This window comes from Haplochromis burtoni, unplaced genomic scaffold (genome assembly GCF_018398535.1).
Source record: "Haplochromis burtoni strain Fernald_Lab_line unplaced genomic scaffold, NCSU_Asbu1 Contig_1760, whole genome shotgun sequence".
Taxonomy (NCBI): Eukaryota; Metazoa; Chordata; class Actinopteri; order Cichliformes; family Cichlidae; genus Haplochromis; species Haplochromis burtoni.
The window spans coordinates 1-14174 of record NW_024584121.1 but is presented as its reverse complement, the minus strand read 5'-3'; the positions used below and the strand labels follow the sequence as shown (position 1 = coordinate 14174).

The following is a 14174-nucleotide window of genomic DNA, read 5'->3' as shown; positions in this document are numbered from 1 at the left end:
TCTGTCTTTGCAGCGCTGGTTACCATGGCTGCAGAGCTGATCCAGAAAGATTTAACTTTGACTGCGACACCTGGCAAAACAGTCTCCTTCAGCTGTGGAACTTCCCAGTGCAGTGGCAATTATGTGCACTGGTACCAGAAGAAAGACGGTGATAAGTTCAGAGTGATTCTTCATATTAACATACGCACTGGTGAAGTCAACAGTGACTACAACCATGCTCAGAGAAAAGATTTCTCAGCTGTGAAAAATGAGAACAGCTGTGAGTTGGAGATAAATGCAGTTAGCCTCGTTCATTCAGCCATCTACTACTGCTCCTGTGCTCAAAGCTCTCACAGTGACAAAACATCCCTGCAGGCTGAACAAAAACCATCAAAGGAACAGCAGCAGACCACAGCTCAGGTTCACACACACACACACACACACACACTGACGCAGGCATCACCTTTGAAACCAAAACAACTAGTTTGTATTCTATTTATATAAGAAGTAAAAATAATCAAGACCAAAATAAATTCAAGAAGATTCAAAAGATGACACAATTGGGAGTATCAGATAAACTTGTCTTGTGTGTTCACATTCAGGTCAAAAACAGCAGACTGTAAAAATCCACAGAGATTATCTTCTTCTGACAAACATCAAACAGAAGTGTCTATATTTTTTGGAGAAGCAATATTCCTCTATGAGAACAGCAACTGAGGGAAAACCAAAACACCACAACACAGTGATCACAGCTCCAGAAACCAGAAAGCATATGGCTTTGAAAAAAAAAGAAATGAATGAAAAACAACAGTTTGAATCCAGGATTCTCAAAGTATAGCCAACTGGTCAATCACACCCTTTAGTAACATTATAGTTATGACTGTCACCCTCACAAATGTCAGCCAAGCTAAAAGTTACATCACATCCGCGAGTGCAAGCTGTGCTTTGGTGTCTTTTTGGTCACTTTGATTGTCCAACTCTTATTTCTGTAACCTTGCACATCTGCACAGAGCATACAGGTTGGTTTCTTTTCCTTTACAGTCATTGCTGTCATGTGCTGGTTCTCTACATTACCATGAGGACTCCTCATAATAATCATGCTGAGATTTGCAGGCAGTTAAACTACAAAACATGCAGCAAGTTTGTATTTTGTCTGAGGAGATTTTTTATTTTTTTTGTCTCTGCCGATGTTTATAACTTTGAACAAACAGAAGAAACCATTTGGCTGGACAGATATTTGTTCTTAGAAACCAGAGGACGACCAAAGTGCATACTAATATTGTAACACTTGTTGGCTGTTTCTAGGTCCCAAAACATGCTCAGATGGGTAGGCTGGTGCAGTTAAAGTGACTTATTTGCACAGTTTTATCTTTGCAGACCGTTCATTGATTCCAGACAATCGATGTCAGATGTGTCCACCAGGCTCTCCTGACACTGCCCCTGAACCCACTGCAACACCCCTACTGTGCAGCTGAGCCACAGACTACACGCCCACCACAGCGAATGAATCCTGTTACAGTGCTACTCCATCAAAACATTGTTGAGAAGTTTAATTCTGGAGGAAAACTGCCAACCTGCTGTTTGGACAAGAATAAACTTGTGAAACAAAGGTCAGCTCAGGTAGCTCATCATCTGGAGGCAGAAGTTATGCAGAATATTCAGATTCATGCAGTTTTTACAACATTAATTCATCTCGACTGAACCAAATCATGGAGCTGAATTACACTAAACAGAAATAACAACATGACCCCTGACAGGTGACAAGATTATCTCTTGATCACGGCACCTGTTAGTCAGTAGGGTATATTAAGGAGCAAGTAAACATTTTCTCCTCAAGTTGGTGTGTTAGAAGCAGAAAAAATGGGTGAGTGTAAGGATTTGAGTGAGTTTGACAAAATAGTGATGGCTAGATGACTCGCTGCAAAAATGCAAAAGCCCGATTGTGGGGTGTTCCTGCGGTGGTCAGTTTGTATCAAAAGTCGTCAAAGGAAGAAACAGTGACCAGTAACTGAGCATCTGTGGGATCTACGGGACAAACAAGTGTGATCCATGGAGGTCCTTCCTCACAACTTACAAGACTTCAAGGATCTGTTGCTAACATCTCAGTGCCAGATACCACAGCACATCTTCAGGGGTCGAGTGGAATCCATGCCTCACGACTGTTTTGGCAGCAAAAGAGGGACCAACACAAAATCAGGCAGAGTCATAATGTTACGTCTGATTGGTGAATGACATTGCTTTACCTCAGCTGCCACATTCAACATCAGACAGGTTTTTGTACTGGTCTGTGTCACTGTGTGAGGAGACATGATCTTTGGCTCTGGAGCTAAACTGTACGTAACAGGTAAGAACAAATGAATTAATTTTCCTTACAACTTTCAAAATGACAATTTGTTCAAAGCCAGTTTCCGCTAAGTCCGACTTAAAATGTGTTTCTATTAAGTAGGAAAAAACTGTGAATCTCACTGTATATGTGAGGTATTTATTGGGGTTTTTTTCAGCGTGAAAAGTCCTAAAAGTCTGATGTGAGCAGGGTTACAACTAATCCTTATCTAAGAAATTTCAACATCCTTTTATTTATTTTTATATTTGTTTGTAAGCTCAAAACGATAACAGACTCACTGGGATTTGTGAAAGAAAATCATTAAAATTAAACGTGGACATATTTACAGTAAGTCATAAGCTTATAAATAAAATGTTATTCATATTTGAATCTTAAGACACATTTAAGGAAAGTTTAATGACTACTGACTTAATATTATCTCAAATATTATAGTAGATGTAATTTGGAAATTTAGGACTTGACATCATACTTAAAATAAGAAAAGTTTTGAAATTATATAATAAGCTATGTAATTCAGTATTTCATTACATGTAGTGCATTATATAGAATTGATTGTGTATCCTTTGAGGGCTTTAAGCTATTTTTCACATATTCAAATAATTGCAATTGTTTAACTACATGAAAAAATTGTGTCTCATGTGAACACAATGAAAAAAGTTCTGAAGTTTCTGATCTAATGATGTCTCGGTCTCTCTCTCTCTGTGCATACTGGAAATTTCTTAAATGTCATTAAAATGTCATAAAAGTATTGTTACATTAATCGCAATTTGGATTTAAAAAATCCCCTGTACAAATATTTCTTCATAAATATTTTCAGATGAAATTACTGTAATATGTATATACTAACCTTATATATTTTAAGAGATTATAGATGCCAAATATAAAATCATTATGAAAAAAACGATACAATTAAATTCTGACATATTATAAAAACTGATATAGAAATATTCACATCGTATATATGAAATCTTATTTGCAACAGTTTTAGAATAATTACAAACTATATGATTCAAATATATACAGAAACTATAATGTACAAAGTACGCGTGCTTTCATTATCAATACTGCTGCCATGATATGTGAAGGATGTGATTTATTTTTACATCTATAGATGTGTTACATTGTATTGTTATAATTTAAAATTGTGATAACAGACGTAAAGGACAAAGGAGTGATCGTGGCTCAAGAGTTGGGAGTTCGCCTTGTAATCGGAAGGTTGCCGGTTCGAGCCCCGGCTTGGACAGTCTCGGTCGTTGTGTCCTTGGGCAAGACACTTCACCCGTTGCCTACTGGTGGTGGTCAGAGGGCCCGGTGGCGCCAGTGTCCGGCAGCCTCGCCTCTGTCAGTGCGCCCCAGGGTGGCTGTGGCTACAATGTAGCTTGCCATCACCAGTGTGTGAATGTGTGTGAATGGGTGGATGACTGGATATGTAAAGCGCTTTGGGGTCCTTAGGGACTAGTAAAGCGCTATATAAATACAGGCCATTTACCATTTAATTGTATTAAATATTGTGTGTTAATGAAATCAGTTTAACTTTGATAAATATAATTCTGCCTTTAATATTTAATATTACATTGTACATTATAACAATAAATCATCTGAATATTGTTAAGTGTTTAAAATGAGCCATTACACAGCCGATAGGCACTGATTGGTAGTTTGGTGATTATGAAGCTTCTCAGGTCACACTGAGTGAAATTCTGTGTCTGCTGTCAAACTTCAGCTACGCCGGTAGCAAAGCCCTCGGTGACAGTGTACCAAGCAGCATCCAGTGATCATCTGGAGGAGAAGAGATCCCTGCTGTGTGTGGCCTCACAAATGGTTCCTCCTGTGGTCAAGATCACCTGGAAAAGCCAGAAGCAGGACGGATCTCCGCTGGCGGTGCCCCCTGGTGACACAGAACAGCTGGACATCATAGAGTCCGATTACACTGCCAGCATCTTGTTGATCCATCAGCAAGACGAGAACTCACATACATATGGCTGTTCTGTCACACACGAGGGGGGGACGGTGGAGGGTCAAATAGAGGAAGGTAATGAAAGTTTGTTGCCTTTTCAGCATGAAATTAGCTACGCAGCTACTCAAATGTGACTTTTCTGTTTCAGGAGTTTCTCAAAGTACACCAAAAGAACTTCCACCAGATACACTTTCCACCAATCAAACTTTAACAGAAGGTCCATCATCAGAACATCCCGTGTCTCAAAAACAAGTAAAACTGCTCTGCCTGGTGTACACGGTGCTGATCACGAAGAGTCTGGTGTACTGCTGTGGAGTCTCTCTGCTCAGGCTCATCAGACGCAGCCGCAAACACGCAGCTGACTGACTGTTTCCTTCTTCTTGGCTTATCGCTTTTCATATCGTTTATCACTCAGGATTTAGAAAAGTCTGTAACAGTGCAGCATTTTGGTTGTTTTTTTACTTTCTTTTTTATTTCAATATTAAAAAAAGAGCTGAAACAGAAAAGGCAGAATTATTAGCGCCCTAGTAGATGATTCATCATTTATAGCATTTGTTTAATTAAAACAAAGTGTTGCCTGCTCTTCAAAGTATTTCTCTGCAATATTCCGAATAAAGCAAACAAAAAAATCTTGCTTGTTTGAGTTTAATTTTGTAGAAAACTGCGAGAAACAGCAGCACTCCCAATATATGCTGATAGGCAACGAGCAGTGGTAAAAGAAGAACAAATGTTTAATGAGATACAAACAGGATTTTAAAGAAGATGAGAACATGAAACCATAAATCTGTTAGATAAAAAAAAACATGCAGGTGTGTCTGAGCCTTATTTTTAGTTCACTATCATTGGGACTGCATAGTCATCACATGATGTGATATCATAGTGTGGAAGTAAATGTTCAAAATCATAATGTTCCCTCACAAAATCACAAATTCCTTCCAGATGCAATAAAAATGTTAAACACAATGACCCAATATTTATTTGAATATGAAATTATAAATGTTAAAATAAATTAAAATTAGAGTTCACCTTGATTGGTTTCATTTTGTAAAGGACATATTTAGCAGATGCATTTCTGAACTCTCACCAATGTGTTTGTCATTCAACAACAATTAGTTCTATGACCTAAAATATTATTTAACATGTTCTCCATGATTCGAAGCAGATATAACTATGAAAGCAAACTCCAGTTTTAAGCTCTGTCCTCTTTCAGACATTGCAAATCAAATGTTTCTTTATACAGATAGTGTGGTTTTCTTATTAAAGGAAACAGAATAAAAACTGTCTAACTAAAGGAACCAAACTATCAGGAACCCGTGGATGTTGTTTTCTGGACTCAGTCTTAAAAACGATATCATCTTTACACCAGCTTTATTTGGACTGTGTGGGTTTTTTTTTTACACATGCACATATATATCCTGCAGTGTCTGCATATCTATATATCAGTTATGTAAATTATGTGTCATTGTGTGTTCCATGTGAGATTGTTTAAAGCCTCTGAACAATGTCATGATATCAGTGCAGCTGTTAGCGCTGCGACCCCATAGCAGCGTCCTTTAGCTTTTAAAACTAACATGGATCGCTTTTCACCTTTTTAACTGAATCTCTTTCAAACAGCTTAAAGTCTGTCAAATTGTTCTAGTTTTTATAAATTTTCCTTTTATTTGAATTACCCTGAATACTGTATTTACTTTTTCTACTAAACATTCTGTATTAATTTCATCAATCGTACTTCTATTTTTTTGCTAACTTTTGAAAATGACTAAAACTGAAGTATTCTGGTAGTTAAGGGGACAGATGGTCCTGACTAAGAGTCAAGACTACACTACAATGAATTCAAACACCTGACTTTGTTAAAGCTGCGCAGTAAAAATAAATATACTTTAAACAAGCGGCAGAAAACACCAAATGTTGATGAAATATTTCTTGATGCTGACATCTAATTTTCCACCAGCATACATGAGCTAAATACTGAAAGCCCTGATTCCAAACTTATCATTGTTTCATTTAATGTGTTTAGGTGGAGCAAGTGAAAACATGATCAATTGGAAGTGAAATAAAAACATGTGAGGTGAAGCGCTGGTGTTTGTTTCGAGAAGAACAATAAGTTGTTTGTTTCAGCGGTTTCCAAGTCTGTCTCTGTGTGGTTTGTCTTCTCATACGAGCAGGATGTCCGAGACTCTGCGCTGAACTGTTCTCATGCAATCACTTCATAAACTTTAAGTTCCTATAATACTGTTTAACTGTGATTTCTTCCATATTCTTTGCATGAATGGTGCTATTTGCACCAAAAATCTCTCACATATACTTTTAAGTTGCGTTGGTCATTATTGACCACTAAAGTCGAACCTGCATTCGGGTGAATAAGCACGTGACCTCATCTTGAATGTAACACTAGTGTAGCTCAGATTAACCTTAATGCTGGTTTGTACAGCTAACCTAAAATTCATCCTAATGACTGATTTTAATAAACACCAGCTTAGATGTTGTAGGACCAACATTATTAAAAACCACTTTGTGTTCCCTGTATTGGTTTTGTAGGATGCAGCTGACCTCACTTCTAATGTTTGGCGAAAAAAACAAAACAAAACCTAAACAAACAAAACTTTATTCGATTTCATCATTATAGCACACGGAGTCACTGCAGTGAAGGGGTCTGAATACTTTCTGGAATTATTGTGCAACTGTGGCTGTTGCTGTAACTGTCACTGTGACATTAAAGTGAAAACCCCCAACTCGCACAGAAACCCACACAGCCCAGCTGCTGCACAAAGGGAAGCTCTGATTGGCTGTTGACTTTCTTTTCTGTCCTAATAACCGCTGAGAACAGATCCATATCTGCTGCTGCACCCCTCTCTCATTCTTTTCCACTGAGCGCTCCACCCACTCAGAGCTGAACTGACCCCGTCTGACCCACCTGCTACATCATTTACTTTTTATTATTCATTTGCTCTTTGTTAATGACTGACAAGGTTTTGCTACATTAAATAAATCGATGGCACAAAGCTTGTATTGAATCAGCTGTTTTCGACAATTTCAAGCTTGATTTAAAAACCTTTAGAACTTTTAATCCAACCATCAGAGCAACGTGTTAGCAGCTTCAAATTAAGAAGCAACACAGATCCTTACAGTTACTTTTTCTTAATGAAATTACATTTTATGTGTGTGTATCTGTGTTTGTTTGTGCATGGTAGTGAACCTAAAATATGTTATCAAAAAACCCTGAATTATACACGAGACGTTATCTATCCAAATAACTGAGCTTTAAAACTTCTAAGTCTATATCTTTGTACTTTATATTTTTGAGCATGGAAACTAATCGAAAATCTTGTAGTCCAGACAGCAGGTGCTGCTTCTGGGCCAAGTTTAAATTTATTTCTGGATGACTTATAAGCATGAGTAAACCTCTCCCAGTGTCCTGTGCACTGTCTGCAGCGTGATTGTATGTTGCAAAAGAGTCTTTACTTCCCTCCAGTGGTCACACTGAGTCACAACAAAACTTATGTGTCTCACAAGATTATTGATTATTAAACGGGTCATTCATCTCAAATCAACACTGGTCTTCTACTCAACCATCTCAAATTTACATCAAAATGTTGTGACACAAAGTTTGAACATGTATAATGGTTGCTGACAAATTTTAGATTCATAAATCCAATTAGTTTCAGGATATAGGACTTGGCGGAGGACTTTTTAAAGAAAGGTTCCTTTCAGGTCTTTTTTTTTTTTTGCACACTGAAATCTGAGGCAATGTTTAAACATCGATATCTCAAAGGCTGTTTAAAATAAAAAGTTCTATACTTATCAGACTCTTCTATGACAAAAGGGCTCAAAATGGTAGGAGTAGGTCTTGAAAACATTAAGTACGCACAAATATGGGATTTTAAAGGACTACTTGATACGCTAATAGAGAGACATGTGATGCATTTGTCTGAAATACACAATTACAGATGCTGATGGTTGATGGCAAAAATGACTAGTGAAAATTTCAGGCTTGTCATTTAAACCATGTTTTCTTAGATATTCATGTGAAAAAAATGGTTTGAAAGTGAGTTGGAACATTTTTTTAAAGTATTTGTTATATGAAGCTAAAAATTCACAACATTTAGTATATGTGTTGAAACTTTGTAACATAAAATATTTATGTTAATTAGGGCGATCGTGGCTCAAGAGTTGGGAGTTCGTCTTGTAATCGGAAGGTTGCCGGTTCGAGCCCCTCCGACAGTCTCGGTCGTTGTGTCCTTGGGCGAGACACTTCACCCGTTGCCTACTGGTGGTGGTCAGAGGGCCCGGTGGCGCCAGTGTCCGGCAGCCTTGCCTCTGTCAGTGCATCTTGTGGACATCGGCTTTGCCAGCTGATTCAGTAGGGCTATGATGTGACTAAGCCTCTTGTTACAAGCGATGGCGGGGACTCAAGTGCAGAGTTCAGTTCCAAAAACAGAGTTTTATTTACACAATCACCAGGTGCAGAATATATACATTGGGGGAAATTCAGGGTTCCTAGGGTCCATGGGGAAAATCAGGGAAGGGGTAGCTCTCTCGCACACGCTCTCTTTGTCACACACGTCCACACAGCGGGTAGGTTACGGGTCCGGGAAAACTATTAACAAGAAATTGGTTAAGCAGAATCACAGATTTACACACGAAAATTTCACTGAGGCTAGAGGCTCACTAACGTGTCTCGCACAATCATCCAGCGATGAGACTGTCTGCGTCTCGGCCTTAAATGGCAAACACATAATGGCGGCCTGATGGACAACAGGTATGGTCCAAGGGCGGGGGCCTGCAGTGAGCTCCGCCAAGGCGGAGAGGCAAGAGAAAGAGAGAGTAAACAAAAGCACATGTAGCCTTGCGGGGCTGGGCGGGCAGACACTGGGACCATGACACCTCAAAGACTTTAAGTTACAAGTACTACAGATCATTAATTGTTTGTTTATAGATTTAGAAGCAATGCCACCACAGTTATCCTCCAGTGATTAAACTGATTTCAAAGGTTTTTTTTTTATTATTTACTTTACAATCAGCACAGTGGCACGATGGCTAGCACTGTTGGTGTACACAAGAAGGTCCTCAGTTTAATTCCACCATCAGGCCGGGGTCTTTCTGTGTGGAGTTTGTATGTTCTCCCCAGGTACTCCGGCTTCCTCCCACCATCCAAAGACATGCAGTTTGTGGGGATAGGTTAATTGATAAATGGCCTGTATTGTAGTCCCTAAGGACCCCAAAGTGCTTTACACTACATTCAGTCATCCACCCATTCACACACATTCACACACTGGTGATGGTAAGCTACTGCGACAGACTGGCGACCTGTCCACCGAGTACCCTGCCTCTTTGCCCTATGACAGCGGGGATAGGCTCCACTGCCCCCGCCCCCACGACCCTGAAAAGGAGAAGCAATTGACACCCCTTTCTCAACGAGAAGTTTGGGCTTGGGTGAGCCTGAGTGCTGAAGATATCTACCTATTCGGAACCATGGTATGTTCCATGGATGTTCCAAGATGGCGCCGAGTATGGCAGCCTCGTCGCGAGCTCCCCCAAGCAACAGCTTTTTTCTGTGTTTAATTTTACTTTTCCTTCATTTTTTCGCGAGTAGCACATGTCTCCTTGTGTACGACCGACAAACCTTACTGGACATAAAAGACGGTCTTTCTTATAACTTTCCGGAGTTCAAGTTTTGCAACACGGACGCTCCGTTTGCAGACCCCCCATTCATCTCACCTGAGACGCCTTTGTTCTCTGGCCCTGGAGGCCGCAAACGCCGACGCAGAGGGAGAAGATCTGGCGTTCTGGTTCGACTGAGACGGCGCACTTACAGACCACCGTTACCCAGTTTATTACTGGCTAATGTGCAGTCTCTGGAGAACAAGCTGTGCGAGCTTCGGGCACGGATCTCATTCCAGCGAGAGATGCGGGACTGCTGCGTGATCTGCCTCACAGAAACCTGGCTATCGGACAAGGTACCGGACTCTGCAATACAACTGCCGGGGTTCTCCGTGCATCGCGCGGACAGGTCACAGGATCTTACTGGGAAAAGCAGAGGCGGTGGTGTATGTTTCATGATCAACAACAGCTGGTGTGATTATGCGAACGTGCACCCGGTCAAATCCTTCTGCTCACCGGACCTGGAGTACCTGATGATTAAGTGCCGGCCATTTTGGCTACCGAGGGAATTTACAGCAGTGATTATTACGGCTGTTTACATCCCCCCACAAGCCGATACTGACCGAGCACTCAGGGAACTGTACAGCGCGATCAGCAGCGAGGAAACCGCACACCCAGAGGCAGCGTTTATCACAGCCGGAGACTTTAATAAGGGAAACCTGAAGAAAGTCTCACCAAAACTACATCAACACATTCCCTTTAATACACGTGGGAACCGGCTTCTCGACCACTGTTACACCTCTTTCCGGGATGCGTACAAAGCCCTCCCCCGCGCCCCATTCGGCCAATCAGATCACTGCTCCATCCTGCTCCTGCCCGCCTACAGGCAGAAGCTGAAACAGGAAGCTCCAACCCGGAGGGCGGTGCACTGTTGGACGGACCAATCGGAGTCTGCGCTGCGGGACTGTTTTGATCACGCGGACTGGGAAATGTTTCACGTAGCCGCAAAAGACATTGATGAATACACAGACTCAGTCTGTGGATTTATCAGGAAATGCGTGGAAGATGTCGTCCCATCCAGAACAGTTAAATCCTTCCCAAATCAAAAACCCTGGATTAACGGAGATGTTCGCGCGGCACTGGCGGCACGGAGCACCGCCTTTGCCTCCGCGAACACATCGGACTACAAACACGCACATTACCAACTCCGGAAGACGATCAAAGCAGCCAAACGTGAGTACAGGGACAGGGTGGAGCAACAGTTTGACAACCCTCGGAGTATGTGGCAGGGACTAAACACGATCACAGACTTTAGAGGGAAAACCAGCACACCGCAGACCACGGCCTCTCTGTGTGAGGATCTAAACGTATTCTACGCCAGATTCGACACAGCGAACACCATGAGACCGGACAGTGTGCGCACCGCGGATGACGTCAGCGCGCACACTGTGTCTGAGGAGGATGTGCGGAAGTGCTTCAGGAAGGTGAACGCGCGCAAAGCTACTGGTCCGGACGGGATTCCCGGCCGGGTCCTCAAGTCATGCGCGGCTCAGCTGGCTGGAGTGTTCACGCACATCTTCAACCTTTCCCTCTCTCTGTCTGTAGTCCCAGCCTGCTTCAAAATGGCCACCATCGTCCCTGTACCCAAATCCTCCACCATCTCCTCATTAAACGACTGGCGACCTGTAGCCCTGACCCCCATCGTGAGCAAATGCTTCGAGAAGCTGGTCAGGGACTTCATCCGCTCTGCACTACCCGACTCACTGGACCCTCTACAGTTCGCATACCGCCACAACAGGTCCACTGATGATGCCATAGCCCTGACACTACATACTGCCCTGTCACACCTGGAGAAGAGAGACACGTATGTGAGAATGCTGTTTGTAGATTACAGCTCAGCATTCAATACCATCGTTCCCTCGAAGCTGGACAGGAAACTGCAGGATCTAGGACTGAGCAGCTCCCTCTGCAGCTGGATCCTTAGCTTCCTGTCTGACAGACGCCAGGTGGTCAGACTGGGCAGCATCACCTCATCCCCCATCACACTGAACACTGGTGCTCCACAGGGGTGTGTACTGAGCCCTCTCCTGTACTCACTCTACACCTACGACTGCACAGCCACTAACAGCTCCAACATCATTGTGAAGTTTGCGGACGACACTACAGTGGTGGGTCTTATCACCAACGGTGATGAGACGGCTTACAGGGAGGAGGTCAGCGCCCTGACCCACTGGTGTCAAGACAACCATCTCACCCTCAACGTCGCAAAGACAAAGGAGTTGATAGTGGACTTCCGGAGGTGCAGAGAAGTACACACCCCCATCACCATCAACGGCGCTGCTGTGGAGAGAGTGAGCAGCTTCCGTTTCCTCGGAGTACATCTGGCTGAGGATCTTACGTGGTCAGTACACACAAACAAAACAGTGAAGAAGGCGCAGCAGCGCCTCTTCTTTCTCAGGAGACTGAAAAGATTCGGCATGAGCCCCCGCATCCTCAGGACCTTCTATCACTGTGCCATTGAGAGCATCCTCACTGGATGCATCACCACCTGGTATGGCAACAGCACCGCCTACAACTGCAAAGCTCTCCAGCGAGTAGTGCGGTGCTCTGAACGGATAATTGGAGGTGAGCTTCCCTCCCTCCAAGACATCTACAGGAAGCGCTGCCTGAGGAAAGCGGGGAGGATCATCAAGGACTCCAGTCACCCCAGCCATAAGCCGTGCTGTGCCAGTGTGCCTGCACATGCGATGTGACAATGAAAGTGATTTGATTTGATTTGATTTGGTAACAGGGTAAATAAGTTTGGTTCTCCCTAATTTATGTTGGGTTTCCATCATTAAACTCTAGTGGACAAAATCTGCTAGCATTGTTGCTAGTCAGTCACAGATAATCTACTTTGGAAGTCTGGGAAACTGAGAAATTGTTCAACTCATATAGCAGATTAACTAAAGATTTGTTTGACTGGAGTTGAAAACTGTTTGTGGTTAGATATGGGCAGACTCACCTTTTCACACAGAAGCAAGTTAGTGAATTGTGGAAAGGTGAGAAAGGTTTAGATTAAATCAGCTATTTCGTCTCCCCCCTTTTTTATTACATATATTACAGTTATATTATCAGTCTTTGCGTAGTATGATTTAGTACCATAATGAACACATACCTGTGGCATTAGCTGGTTGATCCTGCAGCAGAATTTGGGGAAATGGTTGTCCTGTTGAAAACCAATAATGGATTCATTTTCATTATTGTTTAAAACAAAAGGTACAGCCTTTATATTTCCTCTAAATAGCAGACCTTCATTCCTTTTGATCTTCTTTAAAATCTTCTTTGTCACCGCTGCAGTCTTTGTATCATACATTTGCACCATCAGGTCCACTGTGTCCAGTCTGTCTGCGTTCTCCAGTCGACTCTTTTTGATTGGCTTGAAGCCATCCCTTGACTCAGTAACATTTTGCAGACACCACTTGAAGTTTTTCAGCTCTTCAGTTCCCAAAGTCTCCAGAGTTTCCCACAGCCATTCCTTTAAAAGCCCGTCTGTCTTTTTTATCTGATAAAGTAAGAGAACGTTTTTGATAATTCGTACACTAAACAATGAACAAGAAAGAGTCGTTTTATAAAATCTCACCAACATCTGAGTTATTAACAGAAAAAAAAACAAATAGACTGGTCAAACAACAGATAATATAGGCTTTTAAACCATAAAAATCAACATTTTTGTGCGACTAACATCAAATTTAACTTTTTCTAATTTTGCATTAACCTTGAATCTTGTCATTTTAGACAATCTTTCTTAAAAAAGGACAGTCTAATTGTTAGGTCAGTGTTCTGCTTAGAGGTCTGTGATGGCCAAACCCGTGGCCACACTCTAAAGTCGGTAACTTTTGTATTTTCATTCTTCATTTGAACATAGTAATACATTTTAGTTGCCAATAACTTTATTGATTGGTTTGGATACATTTGTTCTATTTGTAAGCGCGCACATTTAGTTTACTTATGTATTCATACTACTTCATTTCTTTGCTTTCTGACTAACCTTTGTCTTTTTATTTCTTACCTGCCATCATCCCTGGGAGTTGCTGGACAAAAGATGGTAGCCAGGGTTTGAAACCATTAAATACAAAGGAAGATAATTGGACCACACCACCACTTCCTGCTGAAGGGGGGAATGTGTGTTTTCTTTACTTTAAAAACAAAGTATTTGTATTTAATTAAATATTTGAGTTTAGGGTTTAATGGGGTTTTTGATTTTCTTCTTTAGTGTTTAGTTTATTAACAAACTAGATTGTACTGCATCTC

General features: G+C 41.6%; 1 protein-coding gene across 1 annotated transcript; it reads left to right on the top strand.

Annotated features, from left to right (window-relative positions):
• Window positions 1-516: 516 nt before the first annotated feature.
• Window positions 517-7416, top strand: LOC121813478 (immunoglobulin lambda-1 light chain-like). Its single transcript, XM_042217273.1, has 3 exons — window positions 517-2323; window positions 4047-4355; window positions 4429-7416. The coding sequence occupies exons 1-3, from the start codon at window positions 2287-2289 to the stop codon at window positions 4644-4646; spliced, it is 564 nt and encodes a 187-aa protein (XP_042073207.1). The 5' UTR covers window positions 517-2286; the 3' UTR covers window positions 4647-7416.
• The last annotated feature ends 6758 nt before the right edge of the window (window positions 7417-14174 follow it).

What these genes read in the sequence shown, in the direction of transcription:
- LOC121813478 (XM_042217273.1), top strand. Translation starts at nt 2,287, where the DNA reads ATGATCTTTGGCTCTGGAGCTAAACTGTACGTAACAG. An exon ending in AGCTAAACTGTACGTAACAG is followed by an intron (nt 2,324 to 4,046) that starts GTAAGAACAAAT and finishes GTCAAACTTCAG; the next exon opens with CTACGCCGGTAGCAAAGCCC. An exon ending in GGAGGGTCAAATAGAGGAAG is followed by an intron (nt 4,356 to 4,428) that starts GTAATGAAAGTT and finishes TTTCTGTTTCAG; the next exon opens with GAGTTTCTCAAAGTACACCA.